The sequence below is a fragment of the Carassius auratus genome, chromosome 23 (genome assembly GCF_003368295.1).
Source record: "Carassius auratus strain Wakin chromosome 23, ASM336829v1, whole genome shotgun sequence".
NCBI classification, from domain to species: domain Eukaryota; kingdom Metazoa; phylum Chordata; class Actinopteri; order Cypriniformes; family Cyprinidae; genus Carassius; species Carassius auratus.
In genome coordinates, this window is record NC_039265.1 from 10,005,550 (window position 1) to 10,032,910 (window position 27,361).

At 36.1% G+C, this 27,361-nt stretch overlaps 3 protein-coding genes across 6 annotated transcripts in view; 2 read left to right on the forward strand and 1 right to left on the reverse strand.

Annotated features, from left to right (window-relative positions):
- Positions 1–3,224: 3,224 nt before the first annotated feature.
- LOC113041261 (gastrula zinc finger protein XlCGF8.2DB) lies at positions 3,225–6,457 on the forward strand. 2 transcript variants are annotated; one of them, XM_026199693.1, is made up of 4 exons: positions 3,225–3,507; positions 3,746–3,817; positions 3,909–4,230; positions 5,242–6,457. In XM_026199693.1, the coding sequence occupies exons 3-4, from the start codon at positions 3,912–3,914 to the stop codon at positions 6,069–6,071; spliced, it is 1,149 nt and encodes a 382-aa protein (XP_026055478.1). In that variant the 5' UTR covers positions 3,225–3,507; positions 3,746–3,817; positions 3,909–3,911; the 3' UTR covers positions 6,072–6,457. The 2 variants fall into 2 exon arrangements, with proteins under 2 accessions (XP_026055478.1, XP_026055477.1); XM_026199692.1 differs by lacking the exon at positions 3,746–3,817 and having other exon boundaries at positions 3,230–3,507.
- A 797-nt stretch (positions 6,458–7,254) lies between these two features.
- Positions 7,255–12,946, reverse strand: LOC113041258 (E3 ubiquitin-protein ligase TRIM21). 2 transcript variants are annotated; one of them, XM_026199690.1, is made up of 8 exons: positions 12,730–12,946; positions 11,766–11,816; positions 9,783–10,336; positions 9,434–9,529; positions 9,088–9,309; positions 8,855–8,999; positions 8,345–8,371; positions 7,255–8,243 (listed from the first exon to the last, which is right to left on the reverse strand). In XM_026199690.1, exons 3-8 carry the CDS (start codon positions 10,332–10,334, stop codon positions 7,696–7,698), a joined length of 1,590 nt encoding a protein of 529 aa, XP_026055475.1. In that variant the 5' UTR covers positions 10,335–10,336; positions 11,766–11,816; positions 12,730–12,946; the 3' UTR covers positions 7,255–7,695. The 2 variants fall into 2 exon arrangements, with proteins under 2 accessions (XP_026055475.1, XP_026055476.1); XM_026199691.1 differs by lacking the exon at positions 11,766–11,816 and having other exon boundaries at positions 12,730–12,945.
- Positions 11,853–27,361, forward strand: part of LOC113041257 (formin-like protein 13) — a 30,359-nt gene continuing 14,850 nt past the window's right edge. The window contains exons 1-10 of one of the 2 annotated variants that reach the window (XM_026199689.1): positions 11,853–12,593; positions 13,708–13,820; positions 14,318–14,440; positions 14,805–14,876; positions 14,959–15,132; positions 16,271–16,437; positions 17,716–17,976; positions 18,047–18,623; positions 19,302–19,464; positions 26,291–26,402. In XM_026199689.1, the coding sequence (XP_026055474.1) occupies positions 13,788–13,820; positions 14,318–14,440; positions 14,805–14,876; positions 14,959–15,132; positions 16,271–16,437; positions 17,716–17,976; positions 18,047–18,623; positions 19,302–19,464; positions 26,291–26,402 (1,682 nt within the window). In that variant the 5' untranslated portion in view covers positions 11,853–12,593; positions 13,708–13,787. Of the gene's footprint in view, positions 12,594–13,243; positions 13,614–13,707; positions 13,821–14,317; positions 14,441–14,804; positions 14,877–14,958; positions 15,133–16,270; positions 16,438–17,715; positions 17,977–18,046; positions 18,624–19,301; positions 19,465–26,290; positions 26,403–27,361 lie in introns of those variants that run through there. The other variant, XM_026199688.1, reaches the window with a different exon arrangement.

Here is a 27,361-nt window from a genome sequence, read left to right on the forward strand (position 1 = left end):
TTTTTAAATTCTTTTTTAACTCTTCTTTAAGCCTATGGGTTTGATTTTGACACTTTTCTTTGGATTGTTAACTCAAAAGAGAATATACACTCTTAAAAATACAGGTGCTTTAAAAAGTTCTTCACAGCGATGCCATAGAAGAACCATTTTTGGTTCCACAAAGAGCCATTCAGTCTAAGGTTCTATAAAGAACCATATCTTTCTTACCCCTTTAAAATCTGAAGAACCTTCTTTCGCCACAAAGAACCTTTAGAGAAACAGAAAGGTTCATCAGATGTTAAAGATTCTTTATGGAACCATTTAGACAAAATGGTTCTTCAATGGCATCATGAAGCACCTTTATTTTTAAGAGTGTAGGCCCAGCAAAATACAACTTACTTAATTTGTGTTTCCTGCTAGCTAAATTTCAAATACAACAATGTAACGCATTACTTTTAAAATAAATTAACTCCGTTACCATTACCATATTGTGTATTGTCCGTTACTTTTTTTTTAATTAATTAATTTCGACTGAAGTGCAGCCTGACCTGTTTGCAGCAGTGACACATTGTAGGATTGGTGGAAACCAACCACTGTAAACACGAAGACGCACTGCAGGCGTGTTTCCATTTATTCATGTATGTGCGGCAGTCATGGCGAGTCAAGGCGAGAGCAACAAGAGTTTTTCAAAGTGGAAATACGCTCATTGTTTCACTTTAGTTGAGCATAAAGACAAAAACCTTTTATGTAATGTAATGTGTCTTTCTGGTTCGAATGTCCTATCCTAGCAGACGAATTTCCAATCCGTGGGCACAGATTTTGTAAACCGTACCCTCAGTTTTTTAAATCTGTACTTGCGAATTCATAATCTGCACGCACACTTTCGCAATCCGTTCCCATGGATTTGTAAACTGTAGCCTACTCACGGAAACATACGTGTTAACTTACAGTTTTAATTAATATTATTATGTGGAATGGGTCTACAGCAAAGTGTCTTAAGTGATACTCTGCATGTTTTTCTCATACAGGTGAAACATTGTTGAAAACATGCAGCCTGTCTCTACTGTGGAGTCGCCGGCTTTCAGTCAGCTCCTTAGATAACATAGATTTCATTTTTAAACATATATATGTTTCTCGAAATTGATTCTGAATAATTCAGATTGCTTTCATTTATTTATTTTAAAATGTTCTGTGTTATGTTGTCCATTGTTGATAGTTTTCATACTTAAGCTGTGAAAGGAACATTTTTAAGGGCTCAACACAACAGCTTTTATGGTGCAGAAGCCACTTTAGTTTTTTATTCTGAATATTTTATTCAGCTGTTTTGTTATTTATTTCAGAAATACCTGTGATATACAATATTCAGTTTGTGCTGGTGTGCCTCAATCAAAATAGTGTATACAAATTACTTTCTGTTTTACTTTGTGTTTGTATAGACCATAATACATAAAAGCGCATTAATGGGAACATTAAAGAAAGCTCTTTTAAAAAATAACTAAAAAGTTACTTTTAACAGTAATGCATATTTCCTCGGAGCGGGATCGCGAATCATTTGAATCAGTTCGGGAGTTCGGAGCGGGATCGCGAATCATTTGAGTCAGTTTGGGGATCGCAAATCATTTGAATCAGTTCGGGAGGTCGGAGCGGCATCGCGAAACGAATCAGTTCGGGAGTTCGGAGCGGGTTCGCGAATCATTTGAGTCAGTTTGGGAGTTCAACGCGGTTTCGCGAATCATGGGAGTCAGTTTGGGAGTTCGGAGCGTGAATCATTTATGTCAGTTTGGGAGTTCGTAGCTGGTTCGCGAATCATTTGAGTCAGTTTGGAAGTTTGGAGCATGGCGAATCATTAGTCAGTTTGTGGTTCGCGAATCATTTGAGTCAGTTCGGGAGTTCAGAGCGGCTTCGCGGATCATTTGAGTCAGTTCGGGAGTTCGGAGCAGGATCGCAAATCATTTGAATCAGTTCGGGAGTTCGGAGCAGGATCGCAAATCATTTGAATCAGTTCGGGAGTTCGGAGCGGGATCGCGAATCATTTGGTTCTATATAGAACCCCAATGAACCCTTTTTTCTAAGAGTGTTTTCCAATGTTGGGCAGTAACGTGTTAACGCAGTTCCTTTTGACAGTAACTAATACTGTAACGCATTACTTTTTAAATAAATTAACTCTGTTACCATGACCATATGGTGCATTGTCCCTTACTTTTTTAAAAATGTATAAAATTTGACTTAAGTGCAGCCTAACCTGTTTGCAGCAGTGACGCATTGTAGGATCGGTGGATGCCAACCAGGGGCGCTGCACAAGATCCCCCCCATACCCCCCCCCCCCCCCCCAAAAAAAAAATATATATATTCCAGACTTTTCAGGGGCCCTCTCTTCCTTTGGGGCCATGGTAATCAGTACTGGTTTTACCCCCAGTCCGACGTCCCTGATGCCAACCACTGTAAACATGATGACGCACCGTGGGCGTGTTTCCGTTTATTCAAGTATGTGCGGCAGTCAAGGCGAGAGCAACACGAGTTTCTCAAAGTGGAAATATGCTCATTATTTCACTTTAGTTGAGTTAAAAAAGAAATTGATTCTGAATAATTAAGATTGCTTTCATTTATTTATTTCAAAATGTTCCGTGTTATGTTGTCCATTGTTGATAGTTTTCATACTTAAGCTGTGAAAGGAACATTTTTCAGGGCTCAACACAACAGCTTTAATGATGCAGAAGCCACTTTAGTTTTTTATTCTGAATATTTTATTCAGGTGTTTTGTTATTTATTTCAGAAATCCTTGTGATATACAATATTCAGTTTGTGCTGGTCTGAATCAGTAGCAAAGTGGTCCAGGATGTAAAAGTAGCGTTTGCTCAATGTAGAGGTATAAGACCCGAGCAAAGTATAATGAACGTAGATGAGAGATATTTAAATTAATACATAGATTCAATTACAATTGTATAGATCCGATATCAATACCAGTGTTGGCATCGATACTATCGATATTTAGATCGATCCGGCCACCCTTACAGTTTGAGTAAACGGACCAATCACAGAATACTCTTTCTTTTATTTTTCTTTAAAAATGTACACAAATATATAAAACCGAGATCAGGTAAAAGACACACCTCTGTGAATGAAATCACGTGACTTTGACGATTGAAACGCGCTCGAAACAAAAGATGCACGAACGTTTTCCAACGCAGCAGTGTTTGGAAAGTTATTCCAGAGATGAAGGGTGTTGTGATTGTGTACCCAATAGATGGCAGTAGTGTCCGATTTTGTAGTTTAAACTCTCCTCTAAACGAAACGAAGCAGCTGACATTTTTTTTTTTTTTTACAGTTCAGACAGTGCTTAGTTTCCGAAGAAGCCAGCAGAATTTTGAGAATAGAATGTTTAAAATGTAACAGTAGTAAATGAAGGATAATATATCTGTCCATGCTGCATATTGATGGTTTCATAACGTAAATCTGTCAGCTGAAGAAAAAAGGGAGGCGTCACTGGAAGTAAAGCTGATGGAGAGAGACAAAAAACTGAGCAGAGAGGTTTGTACATGAACAAGATTCACGTAATCGTGAATGATTGTGCGCGCTCCTCTTTCCAGTTTTTCCTTTCTGAACTGAACTTCTTAAATAGATTTTTTTTTTATTCTATTCTAACGTTTCAAATCGTTTCCAACTGATTATGCTTCATGATCTGTTTATAGCCAGTGTAAACCAGTAACAAATTTGTTCAATAAATTAATATAAATGTCATTTAAATTAAACATTGGCTCATGCAAAGATGAGTTTCTTTGCAGATGAAGAGACCGCACTGCTTAAATGTATCAGTATTTTCTAAGGAGATATTGTAAGGGTTAGTGGAAGCTTCAAGCATTTCTGTCACACATAATGACCGAGCATGTCATTATATACATGCATTGCCACTGTGGTTCTTTGTTTCTTAGGCGATGGAAAAGGTTTCAGTGGGTGTGACTGAGTCAGTCTGGAGCATCAGAGATCAGAGATCCAGAAACACACAGGACTCAGAGACCAGCCTCAGTTTACTTTGTTACACTGACACTCAAGAGAGTCATGAATCCACTGATCAGATCTCTGCAGAGTCTTTGGGTTCAGACGGTAACGCTGAAGAAGAGCAGACAGCACTTAAGACGTGCACAGTGAATCTGGAGGACTGCAGGAACCTAGCCAAGATGAAAAGAGAAACCACAGCTGATGAAGAACAGAGCGATGATGATGATGATGATGATGATGTTTTTATTCCATCAGGTAATTTCCTTTGTACATTTTTATTTTATTTATCTGCCTTGTCAATACCGGTTACAAGGAAGATGGTTTCAAAGTCATTGTTTTTAATGTTATTTGTTACCTATGTGCAAAAGTCTGGCTTTTAACCATGATGTTTTAATTAAAGGGATGTAATAATTGCTAGTTTTATTATATGCAATTTATATCTTGCTTGTATTTTAAGGGAAAACTTTATTTCTTATCCATGTTGTCCCTCAAAACTGAAGGCTATGAAAAAAAAAATATAAATGTATTATTGTATCTTACGCTACAGTTAAATCCAAGAGAAGGTTTAATTTGAGGGTTAATTTACATTCAGCTTCAAAATCTGCTACTTAAAGGGATAGTTCACCCCAAAAGAAAATTGTCAATAAGTGCTCACCCTCATATCATTCCAAACCTGGAAGACTTTAATCTTCGCAACACAAATTAAGATATTTTTGATGCATTTCGAGAGCTCTCTGTCCCTCTCATAGACAACAAGGATCCTGACACAATCAAGGCTCAGAAAAACGAAGCAATGTATCGTTAAAATAATCCATGTGACTTCAGTGGCTCAACCGCAATTTTACAAAGCTACGAGAATATTTTTGTGCGCAAAGAAAATAAAAATAGCAACTTAATTCAACAATTCCTCTTCTCTGCGTCACCCTATAGCACAATTTTGAAGAGTATCACATATGTAAGCACCTTATGCAATGTACTGTATGTATGCAGATACGTAGTTTACATTGTAATCAAAGTGTAAACAGCGTATCTACGTATGGTGTTGATGACAGAAGAGAAATTGAATTGAGCTATAGGGTGAGACCGAGTAGACTAATTAACGAATTGTATAAACACAACAGAATTTACTCTAAGCATGTAAAGTAGATGCTCAAGGTCTTGTTTTCTGCAAAAAGCAAGATAAGTAGTTGCCCTCCATTTCTCTTTTGCTTTACATTTGTCACCATATGATTGATTTTTGACTAAGTACTGTGTTTTTAATTTTAGACTTAAAAGAGGAAAGTGAAGTGCTGAGTGAAGTGGAGGAGATGCATCAGCATCAGGAACCTCATGAGGTTTTAAGTGAAGAAACGTCTTCCACAGGCCATGAATGTGGAACGAGTTTAGTTCAGGAAGGTCAAAAACCATACAAATGCCCTCAGTGTGGAAGGAGTTTTTTACAAAGGGAACAGCTTGAAATGCATATGAAGGTTCACACCGGAGAGAAACCTTTTGCCTGCCATGAATGTGGAAAGAGTTTCACACGCCAAGGAAGCCTTAATGTGCACATGAGAGTCCATACGGGAGAGAAACCTTTCCTGTGCCCCCAATGTGGAAAGAGTTTCAGTATTAAACTATATCTTAAGAATCACCTGAAAATTCATACTGGAGAGAAGCCGTACACATGCACTGAGTGTGGGAGGATTTTCTCCCAAAGAGGACACCTTGACACGCACATGAGATCTCACACCGGAGAGAAACCTTACTCGTGCCATGAGTGTGGAAAGAGTTTCACACGCCAAGGAAGACTTAATATTCACATGAGAACTCACACTGGAGAGAAGCCGTTCACATGCCCTGAGTGTGAGAAGAGTTTCATTGGTAAACATTACCTTAAGGATCACCTGAAAGTTCATACGGGAGAGAAACCGTACACATGCACTCAGTGTGGGAAGAGTTTTGCACATAAAGGCATCCTTAATGTGCACATGAGAGTTCACACCGGAGAGAAACCTTATACCTGCCACGAGTGTGGAAAGAGTTTCACACGGGCAGAGAGTGTAAAAGAACATCAACTACGAATTCACTCTAGAGAAAAGTCAAACTGTGATCAGTAAAACATGATTTTGGGGTTTAGAACTTGTCTGTATCTGATACAAGAAAGACTTTCTTTTTAAAAGTCACTTGCTCTATATATATATATGCTATGGATTATACTAAAAAAAACAATGTTTTTCTATCTGTAAAGTGAGCTCAACAAAAACTCTTTGTGCACAGCACACAGACCCAACTATTAATTAATGAATTCCGTTGTTGTCTAATTTAATAATCAGTTTTTATTTGAAATTGCAGCTATAATACATTTTTTATGTTTAATCATAACAGTTCTGCAGGGCCGTGGACTGTAGACTATTTAATTGTATGTAATTTGTGTATTTAATTTGATGCTTATTTATTGTTTATCAATATAAAATGACAAAATTAAAGAAATCTGGGATCGTCATGGACCTTGTAATTCTCCACCGTCTTCTTGAAGAACAGAAGATCGAAGCAGCGCATGGCTAGTCTGTTTTATGAAGCAATGGTTATGCACTACACTGGAGTGCTAAAATCATCTTGAGAAAGAACCGGAATCTTCTCAACTTCAACCCGCAAAAGAGTGAGTGGAGTTTGACTATCAAACAGTCCCACAAAGACTTTGTTTATGGTTAATATGTCCCAAAATTTCTGAATTGGTTGCTGCATTTGTCAAAAATCTTTTTGTTATGAGGCCTGGGGTTCATGGAACTTCATTAGCTTATGTTGCATCTGTTTTCCATAAATGTAGTTTTTTTTGTTTTGTTTTGTTTTTAGGGGGAAAAAAGCAAAAAACAATCAAGCTATTGCACCTAATTTTTGTGGAATTGGTTGAATTTTCATTCATTTGTGAAATTGCAAAAAATCTATCAACCAAAATGTAGTTGTTTGCATTATGAATATAAATGTGCAGTGAAAATTATAGCAATTATGGATGACTGAAAGCAAGTGTGGGGGTTAAAAAATATTCATAGCACAGAATTTATAAAGAGAGTTAAAAAGTTTTTTGGACATATGAGGAAAAAGTGATGGTTACTATATGTCTTATGAGAATGGAAAACCAGTAGAGAAAATGTCATGTAGAGAAAAGTTAGTTTAGTTTTCATTTCTTCCCAACAAAGCTGTTGCTTTAATCAGAACAGGCACTGCTATGCAAAATGATCAACAATTATTCATTATTATCATTTTTTGTTCATTGTCATTAATGGCATTTACACTTGTCTCCCTTCAGTCTCTTCATTGGACTCTGCAGTATAAGAAGTTCATGAACTATCCGGTGGACCAGGGCGCTCCCAATCAGACCAAACAGATTTGGCTACAGAGTTCAACTTCAGACTGCATACACCAGACCTCATCATCACTGTACGTCAATTATCTACTAGTCTTTATTTGGGGCATGCAACAAGCAGCACAAATTTTTACATTTCTTGACATTGACATGTCATTTTCACCCGACTCCAGATTAGTCACATAGGTTTTAAATCTGATGTGACTGGCTAGAAATGGTTTGTAATCTTGATCATGGATCTTAGATTCAAAGCCTTGCTACTTTTAATTTAGCATATCTTTTTGACTTGGCATGTAGATTTTTTTTTTTTTCTTATCCTTTTACAACATGTGCATATTTTATTTTTCAGATCAATGTTTCATGTTTGGTATGTTTATTCATTTATTTGAAAGGACAGGTGAAAGGATCAGTGGGCTTGAGTTTTTACCTTCATCATTATAACATGGGCTGAGGAATGGATAGAGTTTGTCAGTGAAAGACTGACCAGTGAAAGAGTAGATATGAGAGCTGGACCCCACGTCATAAAAAGAGACCAGACCCTCCTCATAATCCACAAACACACCAACCTTCTCAAGCGTCTCTCTCTGAGACAAAGAGACACAGGGATTTTCACAAGCTTTATATTGATTCTCATTCCTCAGAACCAAAGTCCAGCATCCATCCTCAGGACTCAGTCTGACCTTCCCCTTCCTATTGATGGATTCTCTGGCCACTCCTAAATCCCACTCAGTCTTGCCCTTCACCTGCACCTCAAAATAAAATTTCCCTGAAGAGAAAGCCTCTTTTCCCAGAATATCTAAACATGAATCAAATCTCTTTGGATAGTTAGGAAGGCTCTGTTTAACGTTTCCATGAAGGACCTGTTTTCCATCCTGAGACAAGATGAGTTCATGATGAGATGTATCGGGATCTAGAGTCACGTCCACTAAGAGAGAGATCAGAGAATATGAAAAAGCATTCAGCAAATTAGTTTATAAATGCAAAGTAAGTGTGCTGTATATGAGAAATGCAGTTCACAGAATGTACCTGCATACTGCTGCATCATCTTCAACACTGTGGACACAAATGTCAATGAGACTTTGAGAAACAACTATTACATATTGCTGAATCTATTGACCTCAGACAATGATGCGGAATCGTCCCTCAATTTGTAAAAATGAAGAAAAAAATCAAGAGTTGCACTTGGCCTATTTATGTCACTGTTGGTGGAAAATCAGTATTGTTTATTTAATGTTACAATATAAATGTACAATTGTATCACCATTTATTCTAAAACAATTTTTTGATGAAAGGTGCTATAGTTATATTCAAATACTTATACTCTCATTTGAAATTGAAATTATATATTTTTTTATGTTCATTCAGTGACCTTAATGTATGTGTATTTACTTTAAATTCTACTCTAAACTTTAATTTTACAAACTGATCGATGGGTCCACATTTATTTCCTCTGAAAAGCATGTCATCAATAGAGCTGCAGCTGCATTTAACCCATGAACAAATGTAGTTTATACACAGGGTTTCATATTGACTTACCAGTTTGGCCAAGACTTTTATGTGCAATTTCAAATTCCTTCAGCTGAATTAGAGCTTTATTGAGAGTGCACACATTCGTATTAAAGTCAGTACTGATCTCTGTCCAGTTTTTAGTTCGTGTAGAAGTGCAAATGGATGAGTACATCTACAAGAGGAGATATAAAAAAATGTATCAGCATGAAAAGCGTTTTATAACGCATATGCTTTATCATAAATGAGAGATGTTCACAGACCTGTAGGAGGTGGAGATCATCCTCAGTCTTTGAGAGCTGTTCCAGCTCAATGTGTCTCCTCTTTAGCTCAGAGATTTCCTGCTGCAGCTCTTTAATAAGATCTTTGGCCTGTTTCTCTGTTGATTTCTGCTGCTTCTCCATTTTGTCCAGCAGCTCAGACTTAAAACTCTCAAAGGAGCGGCTTAGATCAGTGAAGAGCTCATCACTGGTTGATTTCTCTTTCTGTGAGATCAATTATACGATTAATCTTTTAAGTATTTAGATATGGGTTCATTCAAAAACCATTATAAAGAAGATAGAAATGTTAGAACACTAGTAATTTTACATTATTTGATTTTCTATTCACCTTTCTCATCTCTACTGAGAGCATGATCTCTTGAGTCTTCTTCATTCTGTCCTCGATCATCTGCTGCAAATATGTCTGCGTCTTAACGATCTGATGCTACAAACAGAGAAAACCATAGAAGCATTTATCTCTCAAATTAAATAGAGCCTTAAATGAATTCTTTAAATCATTTAAAGACCCCAGAAATTCAAAATTGTGTTTTTGTATATTTTAATCCATGTCTGACCGTTTAAAGGGTAACTTAGATTTGAAAAACTTCTAGGAGATGGAATAAAAGATGGGTGAGATCTTCAACCTGTCAACATGCATTGCATTTCATGGGCTCTTTTATAGTGTTTGTATTTCTTGCCTTCTTCTCTTGAATCTCCTCTTTTATAGGAACAGTGCTGTGATTTCTGTGGTCACCTTCAGTGCAGGACAGACACACACACGTCTGGTCATCTCTGCAGAACAACTCCAATGGTCTCTCGTGTTTCTGGCATATATAATGCTCCAGATTCTCCACAGCATTGATCAGTGTGTGTTTCTTTAGACGTGGGACTCTGTGATGAGGTTTCAGGTGAGCTTCACAGTAAGAGCTTTGACACACCAAGCAGCTCTTAAGGGCTTTCTGCTTACTTTCATCGCAGATGTCACAGAACACCTCAGGTGTTTCTAGTTTAAGCTTCTCCTTAAAGTGTTGTACAACCTCTCTGAGTGTTGTATTAATCTTGAGATGAGGTCTTTTGTGGAATATTGCATTACAATTTGGGCAGAAACAGCGTGGATTGGTTTTCCAGCATTTGTTCAGGCAGGTTCTGCAGAAGTTGTGTCCACATGGAGTGGTGACCGGATCATTGAACACATCCAGACAGATGGAGCACTGGAGCTCCTCATTTAGTGGATCACCGGAGGATGCCATGGCTGAAAAGGCAAACAATAACAATACACCCTATGCAATTCTGAATTGAACAATGTACTGTAGATAATGCTAATACTGTTTAATGATATGGCCAGGGCTTTGGCTGGATATCTGATTGTTAAGTCTGACGTCATACATCGACGCTTCCATGTCCAAACACTATGAGATACCACAAGAAAACAACAAACGGTGCTAATATACACTCACAGGGTAATATAAATCTACCAAAAAAATTACAGGCTTCCAGACTAACATCTGTGATTTAGTAGCAAATTGAAATAAAGTTTGACACTTTTTTTTACTTCATCCACACAAAAAGTTTAAAACTGAGAAAATCTGATTTCTTGATGATTTGATATTTTTTTTAATAGTGATTTTATAAATTTCAAAATATAGAGAAAAGTATAAATTAATGACTAATAAGCCGAAAGTGCTCCTCTACTGCTGTCTAGTTATAAGTGTGATTTGATGCATTTTTAAAAGTTTACATGAGTGTTTGTTTACCACAAAGTTTTGTTCATACCATAAAAAATAACATTCAAACTGGATCATCTTAGAGCTTTAAAGTGCTGGAAATAGTTGTGTGAAATGCTTGAAAGTCATTGAAAAGTGCTTGAATTTCTCTCTCAAAAGGTTGTACAAACCCTGAAATGATTGATATAATGCATTGGAGTATTTTTACCACAACACCATGGTTACAGTTAGCTACCGCTTCTGGTTTAGTGAAGTATGTCAGTACTGTTTATAACAGAGATTTCTGAGTTTGAATGATTCTCACTAGACCTCCCAGTAATCTTATCACTGAGCAGCAAATTCAAATGCTTCTCACTGGATCTCGTAGCACTGTTGCATTTGGCTGCTGAGTAAAGCTGTTCTAGGCTGATAAACGGTCCGCGCAGCGCATCTGAAACATAGCACAGTTTAGTTTTGCTTTCCGTTTGATGTTTCTCAAATGCAACAGAAATGGCAGAGCTTAAGAGTTGGGCAACATGGTGGTCACTCCAGTGTGACTGCTCACAAAAAATTAGACGCACTGGCAGAAAAAAACTGGTCACAAAATGCGACCTTTTGGGTGCAGTCTGGAGCCCTGAAATGTATTCCGAAATCCTAGATACCCAGACAATAAAAATATAGATAAATAAATATATAAATTATTTGTGTCTGGGACGCTGTGAGCATGAAGACTGTAGTGTACACCATAAGATTTTTAATTGTTAGCTTAAATGTTTAATTTGAATAAACAGTGCTCATAAACGGCTGTTGAGATCCTTTTAAGAGTATACTATAATCTTTGGTATTAATGAGTTGAGGCTTGGACCCGGAAACAGCATTTCTTACGTCACGACTTAACAAGAATATGGGCATGTACAGTTTTGTAACAATATACCACAGTAGGTATGGCATACTTCAAAAGTTACTAACAACACTTACTGTATCATAAACTGGTCGTACTGGTGTGTTAACTTCTACAGTTTCCTTTTCCTAGAAACAAAAGTCGAATCAAGGTCATATCTGGGCTTGTGTTTAAATTCATGTCATATATAAGGTAATAAAAAATAATTTTATGTTTGAAAATGAAATACTGTAGTGTCTAGAAACAGCAATTTATGCCAAAGTACTTGATTGTCATCTCTGTTCTGTATAAAAAAACTTTAATCCAGAAAATGTATAAAGTTAGGTCTTTGCGACAGTTTTTATATGAAAGAGTTACCTTAACGGTAAAATAGTTAACGTTATCCATAAAGCAGTTGGCCCGCAATATATTTCTAGTCACAAACGCCACTTATAATTTACTGTAATTTTAAACGTTTTTATTGGACTGTTTTCACACTCATTCATTCGACAACACATCTCGAAAATTGCTTTACAGCCAAATAAATTACATATTTTAAATATTCTGATATTTCAGAGTTTGAACTGGCGATCACTAATTTCAGACTGTTTGAATGAATCTGCGTTGGTTCTTCTTCGGTTAAGTTTAACCGTCTTTCACTAAAGTCTTTCACTACTTTCATGAATATTCACTACAACGTAGCAAAATAATAGTGAAATTAACTTCTGGAATTTATGTCGTTTTATTTTGTTCCTTTTTATTACCGTGGCAAATATCGAGTTAAACTATATCTCTGGATGCAACTACAAATTGCCTGGACCGCCATCACGATCCTGAAGCGGGAATCTCAGATTTTTAAATCTCAACGGTAATTTTCTGACTGTCTGCCTGAGGAGTATCTTTTGGTTTGTCGACGATAGGCCTATGTGAGTACTAATTTTGTTTAATTTTCAGGATATAAAAGTTTATTTAAAGAAAGAAAGAAAAACTTTATACGGAGGTAAAAATTTATTATCGTATAGGAAACCATCGGTAAATCACAAATAAATAGAAAATACTCACAGAGAACCAGAAGTGTTCTTCACTCCGGACGGTCGGACCCATAGACAGTAAATAAAGGTCGGACCAGGCCAGGACAATCCCTTTGCATGCCACATAGCAGATCTTTTTTTACAGAAATGAAAGTGAGATTCATCCTCAATAAATTTAGTCCCGAGTCTAAACGGTAGGAGGCGCCGCAGATCTTCAGCACTTTGCTAAAATCATGAAGAAAGACAAGCCTTTGTGTCTGTTTACAGATTTGTTTGCGTTAGGCTATTACACACACACACACACATGTTTAATCCCTGATTTCATAATTTTGATAGAATTTTGTATTATTGTTTTTTTTTTTTTTTTTTTGAGAAAACAGATAAATATAAGGATTTAGGCTCATTAGGTTCAATGAGACACTATACTTGACTTCAACTTGTTTTTTTTTTGGTTTTTTTACTATATATTTATTCAATTAAGTGTTGTCTTTACAGGTTAGAGCTTTAACCTATAAAATATTACAGTAGAGAATATTTAAGCTGAAATGCTTCATGCTGATTGTTTAAATGCACTGATCTAAATGTGTTGTATCAAGCATCTTTAAAAATCACACTATACATATATTTCGCACTTTATTTTATCGTCTTTTTGACTGCAGCGCGGTATTTCTGTCGGATGTACGCCATCTAACGGTTGAAATGGTTACAAATTTGAAACTTATTCGGAAATACATGTTTTATTTAAAATGCGAGAGTACAAAACAACTACTGTATATACAGTATGGAGACAACAGCAGAGAATCACTCTTACTCTGCAATCGAGGGACGGACATTGCGTGTCCCAAAGAAAGATGAAAACTCAGATAAAGGGAGGAGGTGTATGACTTCATCTTTTTCTATTTTTCCCCCCTTCAGGTAAGACGCATTTAAGGAAGTTGCCTAGTAATAAATCTGCATGCCATACAAGCATACCTAGTTCTCTCTCACATAAACATGCATCCCGTTTCAGATGTATGCAGTCCTCAGTAAGTTTACTATTTGACAACACTTGATGGGTGATCTCACATGCTTCAAGTCCAATGAAAAAGCATGGATAACAGAAAGACAGTGCATGTTCCTCAGGTAAGGACCTTTTTTATTATTAATAACAGGTTTATTTAGCAAGTATTCAATGTATAAAGAGGTCTGTTTAACAACAACTTTGTTGAAATAGAACAGATAATCTTTGAAATAAACTGTTTATGTGAATACATAAAATGGGTAGGACCATCAAATGTCAAAAACATTTGACAGGGCTGTAAATTAATCTAATGTTATGAATTTTCACTTTCATTAACAAATTAGTGCATTTAATATGACATTTAACAAAAGAAAAAAAACATTGTCTCTATAATGTGTAATAAAAAGTTCAAATGTACAAGAAGCCTAACCACGTGTCATATAAATTGGTGTCCACAAATCATTCTGATGTGAACTATCATAGAAAAGGGTAAACTTCCTCATTTCAACAATTTGTGAGCGAATTCGTAGTTACCAGACACCGTTGTTGCAAGGAGACTGCATGTGCTTGTCTTATGAATAATCACAGCTCTTGACTTAAACTCTCATTGTTTCTACAGCTTAGCAACGAAATGCAGCTGAATGTCATGAACTGGGTGAAATCAGGCCAAATGAGTATCGATGAAGCTCTGATGCGGGCTAACAATGGCATGTTGCACAAGCAGAGGAACCCTGAGCCGGAGGTACAGAATGGGCTATGTTTAAAACTCTTGACCTTAATGTTAAATGAAGATTTAAAGATCTCAATAGCATTGATTTTTTTTTTTTAAATCATAAAATATATTAGCAAAATGGGTGTGTAAGCCATTTGGACCACAGCTTGACTGAACTAGTCACATATTTTACTTAAGAGCTTTGAAATGTTTTGACACAGTTCTTTTTAAGGAAATGATTAGTTGTTCAACCAGTCTTCGTGGTGCTAGCCCTAATATTATGAGCGGCTCTCTATGGAGATTGTAATCAGTCCTCGTCAAGTTTTTAAGAGGAAGTATTATAGTTATTTTTTGAACTCTTTTTTTAACATTGTCATTGATATCTCTGTTGTAGGAAAAACAGTCACGGTACAACTTCAGTGTCCGTAAGTTCAACCGGTACATATGGCAGAAACGGGTGTTGCAGGTGTGTATCTACACACTGATCTGCTCTTATCCAGCTCTGGTCTCTAGAAATCACATATAACAAATACATCTTTTTGCTTCAGATTGATTTCAGCACAAGCCTTTTGTGCAGCATCGAGAAAGGCATTGTGAAACGACAGCTCTGTTTTTCTGAGGTGAAAAACTGCCACGATGCACCAGGTACCAGGTTCTCGATTTCGTTTAGAGATCGTTCTGACTATGAGCTGGAAGCGGCGTCCTTAGAGGACAAGCAGCAGGTGAGAACATCACATGTGACGGGGACTGAATTTCAATTCTGTACCAGATCATTAAAGGAATAGTTCACCCCAAAAATGCTAATTTACTCACCCTCAGGCTCTATCCGAGTTGTAGATGAGTTTGTTTATTTACTTGATTTCGATAAAAGTAGCATTACATCACTTGCTTACCAATGGTTCCTCTTCAGTGAATAGGTGCCGTCAGAATGAGAGTCCAAGCATATAATAAAAATAATCAATATGACTCCAGTCCATCTATGGAACATTTTGTGAAGTGAAAAGCTGCTTGTTTTTAAGAAACAAATCCTTTATTAAAGGGTTACTCCACCCCAAAATTAAAATTTTGTCATAAATCTCTTACCTCCATGTTGTTCCAAACCCATAAAAGTTTGACTTCGGAAAACAATTTAAGATATTTTGGATGAAATCCTGCAGGCTTGAGACTGTCCCATAGACTGCCAAATAAATAACAGTGTCAAGGTCCTCACAGGAATGAAAAGTCATCATCAGAATACTCCATCTGCCATCAGACGTGCAATCTGGGTTATATGAAATGATGGGAAAATGCTTTGATGCTTTGCTTTTCAAAGCTTTGATTTGAATTTAAACAGCGCATCCTTGTGGAGCGGATGTCACAGAAGAGCACATGCAGCACGGTGATATAGAGTGACACAGAGGAGACCGTTGATAAAGGAATTATTGAATAAGGTTGCTAATTTTGTTTTATTCGCTACAAAAAGTGTTTCCGTCTATGGGACAGTCTCAAGCCTCCAGGTTTTCATCCAAAATATCTTAAATTGTGTTCAGAAGATAAACGGAGCTTTTATGAGTCTGGAACGCCATGGGAGTAAGTGATTTATGACAAAATTTTTCATGGTGAAACATTGCCGTCAGACTCTTATTCTCTTTCATTGCAGAAGAACATTGGTGAGCAAGTAATGCTACATTGCTCCAAATCTGTTCTGATGAACAAACAAACTAATCTACATCTTGGATGGCCTGAGGTTGAGTACATTTCTTGTAAAAATATTTATTTAAATACATAGCCGATCTGCTGCCATTTCTAAATCGATTTTATTATGAGTTTGCATGCTTATCTGATGATAATAGATCAAACTGTGTTTGGGATGACCTTCAGATCATGCAGCTGGTAAATCAGGTCATCTTCAATAACATCTACAGCCTTCTTGAGAATGTGAACTCAGTTGAAATGCAAACTGAACACCTGCCTCCAACTCCTGACAGCCTCAAAGAGGGTCACCTACTACTGCAGAGAGGAGGACTGGCATCATTCAAATGGAAGAAGTATGCACAATTTTAACTTCTTTTTTTGTAGACTAGTGCTTAGCAGTTGTTAAACTAGTTAGTCTGGAACATAAGTCACAAACATCTCATCACTGACAAATCACCTTTAGGCCATGTTTGTTAACATTTTAGTGGTGCTTACTCACTAAGACAGGCATTCTGCTCACTCAAACTTTTTAAACGAACTCCCGACCATAAGGTTTAAGTTATAGTATGCTTCTTTTCTTGCTTCTTTTTTTTTATTTTATTCTTTTTTAACCACTGGATCATGTATAGGAACTAGGGGTCGAACTAACTAAAATCTTATAATGAAAGATAAATATGAAGTTATTTTCAAGGATAATCCTTGAAAAATTCAAATTCTCAAATATTGTCCTCATATCATTTTATTTTATTTTTTCTTAAAAAGAAAACAATTCTTAGGGTTAGTGTTATATGAATGGCTGAAGAAAATGATTTCAGAGGCTTTCATTTATAGACTGCCTGAAGTCTAGAATAATCACAACAAGCTATTTTCGTCATAACCTGCTTGAGGGGTGCTCAGCACTTGGCCTTGCATCATTTAATGCACAGTGTATTTTAAATAGTTTATTTATCTGCCTTATTTTTTAATGCGAAAGCTGTGTTCTGTAAATGTGCAAGACTTCCGGTTCATTAGTTGCCGTCGGGAAATAGCAAGTAGAATAACAAAGTGCAGCAAAGAGTACAGTTTACACTACAAGCCACTGTGTTCAAAACTAAGATACTATATTAAAATTATTCTTTAGGAAACACTAGTTTGCAATATCAAGCTGCAAAACAAGCTGTTTTGTACAACTAAACATAGCTAGAAGTTGATTATCCCAGACACAGCCAATTTACAAATAGCTCTTACAGGAAAAATAAGGAGGATAACATCAGATTTAAAACAAACTCCCTATTTGACCCAGTGTTGTACAGTTATTACAAATTTACCAAAAAATTGCGTAATCTTGACAAATCATTGTTTACATTATTGATTATTCACTTATTCTGATTCACTTTAGAAAAAAATGCAGATTCCCTGGAATTGTAAAATGTATTATATTAATCTGAATAAGCTAAAAGAACTAAAGAAAATTTTTTAAATCAATGTTTTGTTCAATCCAATATGTCTGATTCATGTAAAGCCTTAAAATGAACCTTAGCCAGCTTATTTTTTGACACACACATGAAAATTTGAAATAATAGAACATTTCATAATATTACTGTTTTTACTGTGCTTTATAAGGTCCATTCACTCTTGTTCTTCACTCTTAGATATGAGGCTAATCTTCAGCCTGGTCAGCTGACCTTGTTCCCAGTCATTCAGCAGTCTTCCAGCAGTCACGCAGGTGTGTCTGTTTCCTCCAGCGATTTTGTCTGGAGTCTCTCAGACATTTACACCAGTGTGGATGATATGAGGTGTACTGGGGGTGATGGGGCAGCTCTTGTCATCCATCTGTCCGACGGTAATGTCAGGGTGGACATCCCCTGCAACACAGACACCTTCACGCTGCACAACGACAAGAATGACTTTGTGTAAGTAATAGTCAAGAGTAAAAGATTGTGAGACTTAATGTTACTCAACAACACTCTTTGTCTTTGTCAGGTTGCGAATACCAAAAAGTGACCACATAACCCCAGAGGCTATAAAAAATGAGCGAGATGCCTGGGTCAAAGCGATCAAACAGCTATGTGTGGACTGGAAAAGAAAGTCACATCTTGAACACTTCTATGAAGCCCCGGAAAAAGATCTCAAGGATGTTACAGAGTCAGAAAGTAAGACTCCGGACAACCACGAGCCGCTTGCACCTCCACCGGTGCCACCTTCATTGAGACCACGCTTGCCCAGAACATCCCCGATTGTTCCTGCAGCTTTTTCAGCAGCACCAGACCCAGAAACGGCTTCCCTGGAAGCATCAGAAGCAGAACCGCAGCCAACCCTTACAGCACAGAACAGAGCTGTGCACAAGCCAGACCGGACGCCCTCAGCAGTGCCCGTGACCTCACCAGAAGCCACGTGCTCATCACCGGCTCCGTTTGTTTTGCCCCCGCCGTTGCCTGTGCCATCAGCAGTGCCAGGTCCTGTCCCTCCTGCCCCTTTGCCCCCTCCGCTGCCCATCAAATCCAAGCCGCTTTCAGAGAGGACAAAAGCTTTTCACTGGGACCTGGTGGCTCAGGATAAGGTATCAGCTTATGTTTTCTGTTTTTACTTTTTCTAAGGGCTCCAGGTGTAGTTATAATTTTTTTAATGTAATGTTTATTTTATTTCGGTCAGCGTTTATTTTATTTAAAGTAATGAAAAAGTTTCTGAATAGTGTTAGCTTTAGATGTAGTTAGCTCTAATAACCCTGGGTCAATCAAAATACCATTAATAAAATACCATTAAGCATTTGCACAATATCAGAATTGTTAAATTAATTGCTTGTTAATTATTTAAAATTATGAAGTATGAGCATGTATTTGAAGAAGTCTCTTATGCCCTTAAGGCTGCTAAAACAGTAATATTCTGAAATATTATTTCAATAAAACTAACTTAAAAAATTATATATATATTTACTTAGCTAAGTTTTAGTCAACTACAATAACCCTGTTTGACACAAAAATTGGATTTAAAATTCAAATTACAATTTTTATTTTGGGTGAAAAAAAGCCCCTACATGAGGCTCATTTTTGTTAAGTCTGTGTGATGATGTTGTTTGCTTATGAATTCACCAAAAAGAGTAATTCAACACTGCACATTGCAAACGCAGCTTGGTTGTCTCATCAGTGAAAAATCTGTTTTCTAATATGTGATCATTTTTACGCCTGCTGAAGATCACTTTCATTCATGGCAATGTCTTGATGTAAATATGTATTTGCAGATAGAGAAGTCGATGTGGTCTTGCAGGAACCCCAGGAAGATTGACATTGACACCTCGCGTTTGTATGAGCTGTTTGGAGTGAAAGACACGGCACGCATTGCAAGATCAGAGTCCATCAGTACTATGGAAATCATGTTAAACTCAAAGATCGCTCACAACTTCAGTAAGTATTTATACTTTTTTTGTGTGTTCTCTTGAATCTTTTATCCAGCAATATGAGGTTTTGATCTTTCAGGCCATTAGCCAAAATCTTTAAAACTACCCTTTCACTGTTGAAATATAGAAAATCACAACCAGGATATTTTAAAAAAGTGTTTGGGAAGGCTTGAGGTCGAGTAAATGGCAGATTTTCATTTTCAGGCAAACTATTGCTGTAAATTAAGAGGATCAAGGCCTTATGTTGTTCTTGAGGAGGATTGTCAGGCCGTTGCTCGTTATAAATGGTGTATTTGTTGTAGAAGTTGTGGAATCAGTCATGGTGAGTGGGTTATTGATCTCTGTGGAAGGATTAGAGCAGCAACAGAGAAAACCCTCTCATGGGTTGACTTTGAATAACAACAGATCTGACAAAACAATTTGTGCATAGTGTGGTCCTCAATAGATTTTCAAGTTTGAAAACACACTAGGAATTAAAAAGCAAGCTTTTTAGCAGACAGCCGTACCGATTACTCTTATGCTTATGTATTTATTAGAGGTGTTTACTAAGGCAAACCTCACTGTTATTCTTGTTTTATACTTAGCTCAATTTTTGTGACTTATCAGGAAAGGTGTGCAAGATTTTTACCAGGCAGATGATAAAATGGGCAAATATTGTAATTTGAGTTACATTTATTGATGTCATAAGCCTAAAAGTCTGAGATTGAACATTGAAAATCTGACTCAAGAGCTAATTTAAAGAGATGAAAAATGAAATGTACCCACCCTCCAATTGCTCCAAACCCGTGAGAGTGTGTTTCTTCTGTTGAACACAGAAGAAGATATTTTGAAGAGTGTTGGTATCTTAAAAGTTCATGGTAGCCATTGACTACTGTATTTTTGTCCCTGCTATGGAACTCAATGGCTACTGTCAGCTGTTTGGTTACCAACATTCTTAAAATATCTTCTTTTGTGTTCAGCAGAAGAAAAAAACTAATAAAGGTTTGTAACAATTCAATTTTAATACATTTAAACCTAGAAACAAACCTTAGATTTAGCATTTTGTTTAAATTAAAGCAAATAAATGTTATGATGAAGAAATTAAACTGAAAATATAATAATAAAACTAATTCAAAATATGAATAAATGCTATAATACTAAAATAACACTGGAACAGATGATTGAAATTCTGAGTTTTACTTACACTGCTAGTATGTGAAATGGAAAATGTATTGAGTTGGAAAAATGGAACAGACTTTTTGACCATACTTGATGGGGTATTTAACATCCTTTGAAAATGAAATTAAGCACCTATAGAAAAAATGCTCAGCAACAGTTGACAGAAAACCTGATAAAAGCTCAATGCTGACATCTGAACGTGTCACACAAGCTACATCTAGGTGGCAGTGTTGCATTAAACTGACAAATCGACTGCTTGGAAATTGCAGCATAAAAAAAAAGTTACTGCAATATTTCCGTGTCCTCTAAGTGATACTAAAGCATGGAATATGTTGATTCATCACACTGCGTTTCGAGTGTTCTGTTGAAAACAACTCTTTGATGCTTGTTTCCCAGAAGCCAAGCTTTGTCATACATAAGAAGTATGTTGATGTTCTCTTAAGCGTGTTATTTCTGAGCACCTTGTTTATTTCTTACGTTATGTTGCTTTGCTGGTGGACTTAGAATAGATTTAGAAGCATTGTAATGCTTTTTACAAGATGAAACTGATTTGCAAATAGAAGTAGGTCTTTGTGATCTTGGCTGTTAATATTTAAACCATCCCTAGAAGTATTATACAGATTTTTGACGCCACGTTTTTGCGCTTGATTGTTGGATTCTAATAGACAGCCAACATTTTATGTTCCCAAAGTGCACTTAAACTAAATTGTGAGTTGAAAGGGGTTACCGTTACCTTGCACATGCAAAGGTAGACATTTCCACCACTTTTTCATTCTGTTTTCACCTGAGCACTTCACAGAGAGGTAAATCAAGGCCTTGTCTGCTTGGGGAAGAAAAGAGATTGGATTTGAAAAGCAGCCGAATCCCTGTAAAGCTGAACGACAACAATAACACCGGCAGCAAGCAAACGGCTGAGTTTCTCTCGCAGGTGCCTCAATTAGGGAGGCGGTATGAAAAATGCATGGCACCCTTACTAGCCTGTGTGTCAGCTATCTCTTCCCTTCCAAGTGTCCTCTTCCTCTTTCCCTGTCTCTGACAAGCTGCGGCGGCAGGCAATCAGGGCCCAGAGCAGCCCCCAGGCAATTTATCTCTCAGCCAGTCTAACACGAAGGGGCAAAGGACTATAGAGCTCGGCAAAATGATAATGCCTCCTCAGATGAATATTGCATGTTGATCAGTAATAACTCAGCCAGAAAACTCCCCCGACTGCATGGAAAAGAAAAGAGACTAGCGGGGTGATTCAGCTCGTAGGGGCTCTTGCATGATGTGAAGGAAATGCCTGCGTGATTTACCCCATCCCGATTGTCCCGTCATATACCACATCAGTATTGTAACAGGATACATTGTTTATGTATCTTTACGGGTTTCGCTGAAGCATTACACAACAAACCGGTGGTTAGAAATGCAATGCCTTAGCTGGGTTCATTACCATGTAGCTTTATTCCACAGAGGCACAGACACTGTAGCAGACATAGCTTAAAGTTGCTGTGCGCGTGGATGGCAATGTGTTGAAAATACAGATGAAGGAATTATGAGATTGTGCATTGCACTCGTGTCCGTGTCTTATCATCATGAATCAGCTTCCCATCCGTAAGTAGTAGTTTCGGCTAAACTTTTCCACCCCCTCTTGTGGATAAATAAACAAAACGATTACAAATCATCAGTCAGTGAGGTTTATTTGAATATAGAGTATGTGATTATTATTATCTTAGATCCAAAACATGGTCAGTGGCAAACACAAGCAGTAATTTAAAACATTATGCACACATGACTGTTCAAAAGTTTGGGGTTTGTATTTTTTATTTTTTTTCTTATGCCAAGGCTGCATTTATTTGATCAAAAATACAGAAAGAATAGTAAAAGTTTGAAATGTTATTACAATTTAAAATAACTGTTTTCTGTAATTTGTATATATATGTTGATGCATAGCTGAATTTTCACCATCATTAAATATGCTGATTTAATGTTCAAGATACATTTCTTGTTCTTATTGATGTTTACCGTGCGATACATTACTTTTAGGAAATCTCGTATAAATAGTTTAAAAACAGCACTGATTTTAAATGTAATATATAAAATAAAATATATAAGTGGTTTGGAGACTGCATCAAAATAAAATAAAATTAATACAAATAATTTAACGATCTGTGTGTTTCCCCAATGACAGGTTTGGACGATAGATATAAAATAGCCAGAGTCCTCAAACATTTTAAATATATAAAAATACTTGTGGGCGATAATGACCAAAATCTTGCATCATGATACGATTAATTTTATATCATGATAATTATATTCATCACAATATAGTTATTTTTTTCTTTTAAAAAGAATATTATTATATTAAATATATAATTATATAATAATATATATATTATGATATTAAAATCTTTGATACCATAGAATTTCAATAATCCTTGTCACCAATGTCGATATAAAAAAAATATATAAAAAAAACTCAAGCTCACTGGGGATAAATAAACAGTCATTAAAGAAAGAGGAACAAGAAAATAATTACAAGCAATAGGACAAAAAACCTACAATAAATAAGAAATACATTGTGTAAATTAATTAATCTTCACTGTATAAGTTATCTAAGCTATGTATGTATTTTATCTATCTTTCTCCATATATATATATATATATATATATATATATATATATATATATATATATATATATATATATATATTATTATTTTTTTTTTTTTTTACACTTACTACACAGAGCCGTAGCTCACTGACAAGCTACACAAAATTGCATTCAAAATCGACAATGAATCACCAGCAATTTTGAATGTGATTTTTATGTACCCTGTCAGTTGTGTAGCAAACGCCGCTTCTGGAGTCAATTTCGCATTCGATTTTTTTGCCCAGCCCTAGTTTATAGGCATAATTATTAGCATTATCATTTATTTATTTATTTATTTTCTTCTTACGCTAGTTACAAAAGTGATTTAAGTAATTAATATGAATGGCAGACAGGACGAATATTGGACAGCTTCCACTTTAGGCCGTCATTCAAATAATGAAAAAGCATTGCCATAAATAAAATAAATGATGAATTCACATTCTTGATCCTTCGGAAATCATTTTTATATGCTGATTTGGTGTTCAAGAAGCATTTCAGATGTTGGAAACTTTATATTTGAGAGAATTTAATTGCATTGCTTTACTAAAAGGCCTTCAAATGGCATCAAGCACATCCAAAATTTATATTATTCCACATATTCTAGATTTTACAGAAAATATTATGATGTAACAACCTTTGTAACATTTTCATTAGTAACTATAATTTAATTACATATTTATTCTCAATAACTGAAACAGATTACAGTTACATTTATTTTGTAATTAACTAACTAATTACTCTCCAACACTTGCAATAGGCATAATGCATTCTAGGGACCTGAGATGCAAATTTGCTTTTGCTATACTCTCTTTTGTACTGTCCCTATACAAATAAACTTATAAATAAATATAGTAAATCACAATAACCATCTGATTATTTTATCCAATATTTGTGTGTGGTTACTTGTTTGATTGGTTACTCTGGTTAGGATACTGCTTTAAAAGACAGCTGCCTAGTTAGGTACAGTGGTTGATGGTGTGAGACAGTTTACCATTTTTTTTAACAGGTCTGTTTTGTTCAACTACTTATTTGGAGTCTTTATATAATTTAAAAAGTGTATGTCTTAATATGATAAACTTAAAGACCAATCTGCTGCCAGCAGACACTTTTGAGGACTCTGCTGAATAAAAACAGTAACATTGTGAATTATTATTGCAATTTTAAATAACTGTTTTCTATGTTAGTGTATTTTAAGAATGTCATTTTCTTCATGTAATCAGCAGTCTTTAAGGGACAGTTCACTCAAAAAATGAAAATTCTATCATTATTATTTTATAAATCTTATTTATTCCAAACTTTGGAATGCCAGAAAATATATATTCATTCTACAAAACTACTAAATTTAAAATTAAATAATATACAGTTAGGTCCATATATTTGGACACAGGCACAATTTTTATTATTTTAGCTGTTGACTAAAACATGATCAAGTTATATAAGTTATATATAGTTCACTCTCTGAGCTTTAAGGGGAAGTCGTGGCCTAATGGTTAGAGGGTTGGACTCCCAATCAAAGGGTTGTGAGTTCTAGTCTGTGAGTTCTAGTCTTCTAGTAAAAATTGTAAAAGGTCTGGAGTTGATTCTAAGGGTGCCATTTGCATTTGGAAGTGGTTTCTCTGAACCACATCATGTGGTCAATGGATATCTCCATACAAGTGAAACAGATCATTTTTAATCTTCAAAAACAAAACAAATCCATCAAATAGATAGCAGGAACATTAGAAGTGGCCAAATCAACAGTTTGGTACTCTCTGAAAAAAAAAGTGATCTCAGCAGTACGTCACTGGACGTCTGCATGGGACAACAGTGGTGGATAATCCGAGGATCTTCTCCGTGGTAAAGAAAACCCTTTCACAACTTATCCAGTCAAGAGAAGAACACTCTCCAGGAGGTAGACGTGTCAGTGTTAAAGTGTACAATCAAGAGAAGACTTCACCAGAGCAAATACAGAGGCTTCACCACAAGGTGCAAACCAGGCCAGATTTGCCAAACTAAAAACATCTAAAAAAAGCCAGACCACTTCTGAAAAAGATTCAGCCAAATCAGCAAAGTTGTTTGGATGGCGCTTCATAGTTCAAGTGGACAATGACCCAAAACATACAGCAAAAACAGCCCAGGAGTTTTTAAAGGTAAAAAAGTGGAATATTCTGCAGTGGCCAAGTCAGTCTCCTGATCTCAACCTGACTGAGCATGCATTTCAATAGCTGAAGACATAACTTAAGGCAGAAAGACCCACAAACAAACAATATTTGGAGTCAGCTGCAGTAAAGGCCTGGCAAAGCATCACAAAGGAGGAATCCCAGTCTCTGCTGATGTCCATGAGACTTTAAGGGGTCACATGACATTGCTAAAAAGAACATTATTTTGTGTATTTGGTGTAATGCAATGTGTTCATGTGGTTTAAGGTTAAAAAACGAAACTAAAAACAAACAAAACAAACAAAACATTATTTTACACATAATGTACATTATTGTTGCTCCTCTATGCTCCACCTTTCTGAAACGCATAGGTTTTACAAAGTGGTAATGGTTGTAATCTTGAGATGTGGATTTTCTTGCTGGGTTTATTGCTGAGATAAAATAATATCAAGGGGTGCAAGACCCTTCTTTCCTTATTAGAGTAAATTCCATTTATTCCAGGTTCTGCAAACAGGAAAAATAGACTTAACATTGTAATTGTACCCTTGAACCTGGTGCCGCTCAATCAAAGTATGAATATGTTGCCGTAATGAGCGTTATACCAGTCACCACGGCACCCATTACTCATTCCTTTTTTATATTTGCAACTTCAGCATAGCCAGCTTTATTAGGTAAAATTAAATATCCATCAATTCAGGTTTTGTACAATGCAAATCAGCATGCATCTGGCCCTCATTGGTTTATGTAGAGAGAGGTAATTAAGCACACCACCCTTTTGTCTTCAAAATGCGCTTGGAGTTTTTCATCGCAGGTGGGAAGAATTGCTGTCAGCAGAGATTGTTTCAAGTGTTGCTCAAGACTGAACGTTTATGTGTGTGTGTGTAACTTTATTATGTGTTGTCCCCACAGATATTTTTCTCAGAAGTTTCCCTGTGCATCCAAAAGAGCTCAAGGACAAATTATTGATTATAAATGAAGAGGAAGGGGGTCTCTCTGACGAGCATATTGCCTCTCTCAGGAGGTAAGAGTTACATGGAGACAAAGCAGCCTGCCAAACTCCACAGCTGACACAGTAGTTCATCTCTTCACAAGCGGTGGTGTATGTGTAGTAGGGCTGTTGATTGATTCATTGTTTCTTTATAAACACGTGCAGACATCATGTTTTGCTGCTTTTTTTCAGTATTTCTTGGCATGAGCGCCACATTTCTAAGACAGCTTCTCAGCTTAAGTCAAGTTTAAAAATGTGTGTGGAATATGTATGAATTTCATGCTGATCCAAGGTAGTTTATGCTGGTCTGGTACATCTTTAACTGTGCTGAAATATTTGATTTTCCTGCTCAAAATCTGCTTGTAAATCTCTCATTATGCTACTGTATTTAATCACAAAATCCAGGATTCAGTCTTTTTGCCAAATAGTTTTCTTTCCTTTAGCATAGGCTGTGGAACTGGTTGGTCATAGGACTCATTTGAGCTGATCTAACCTTTAGTTGTTATACCCTGAGCAAAGTCAACAAAGTCCATGCGAATGATAGTTAGCATTTTCAGGAAAAAGAAAATATTCTTTGGGGGAAAATTACCCAAAAATTATGGTAACTGTCCATTTAAGTGCCACTATATTTAATCAAACTTATTTTTTGTATTATTATTTATTAACATTTAGTTTAGGCTTTCCACTGTTTAAAACTTAACAGTCTTAAAAAAAGATTCCTTACAAAAAAATTTTTAATAAAAATGTATTTCCATCTTGGTCACAGAATTGTTTTAAAAGTGATCACATAATTATAAATGGTATACAATTCAGTTAAATACTGTAAAAACCATGATATTGTGAAATATTACAACAATTTAAAATAACTGTTTTGCATGTTAATATGTTTTAGAAATGCAATTTATACATATGATGGTGAAGCTGAATTTTCAGCATCATTACTCTAGTCTTCAGTGTCACATGATCCTGATAATGTTCATAGTTCACTGAAA

Excerpts from the sequence above, each read along its gene's own strand:
- LOC113041261 (XM_026199692.1), top strand. The coding sequence starts at position 3,478 with ATGGAGAGAGACAAAAAACTGAGCAGAGAG. Across the intron at positions 3,508-3,908 it reads ACAAAAAACTGAGCAGAGAG|GCGATGGAAAAGGTTTCAGT; the intron begins GTTTGTACATGA and ends TTTGTTTCTTAG. Across the intron at positions 4,231-5,241 it reads TGATGTTTTTATTCCATCAG|ACTTAAAAGAGGAAAGTGAA; the intron begins GTAATTTCCTTT and ends TTTTAATTTTAG.
- LOC113041258 (XM_026199690.1), bottom strand. The coding sequence starts at position 10,334 with ATGGCATCCTCCGGTGATCCACTAAATGAGGAGCTCCAGTGCTCCATC. Across the intron at positions 9,530-9,782 it reads AGGAGATTCAAGAGAAGAAG|CATCAGATCGTTAAGACGCA; the intron begins GCAAGAAATACA and ends CTCTGTTTGTAG. Across the intron at positions 8,244-8,344 it reads GATGATGCAGCAGTATGCAG|TGGACGTGACTCTAGATCCC; the intron begins GTACATTCTGTG and ends TCTCTCTCTTAG.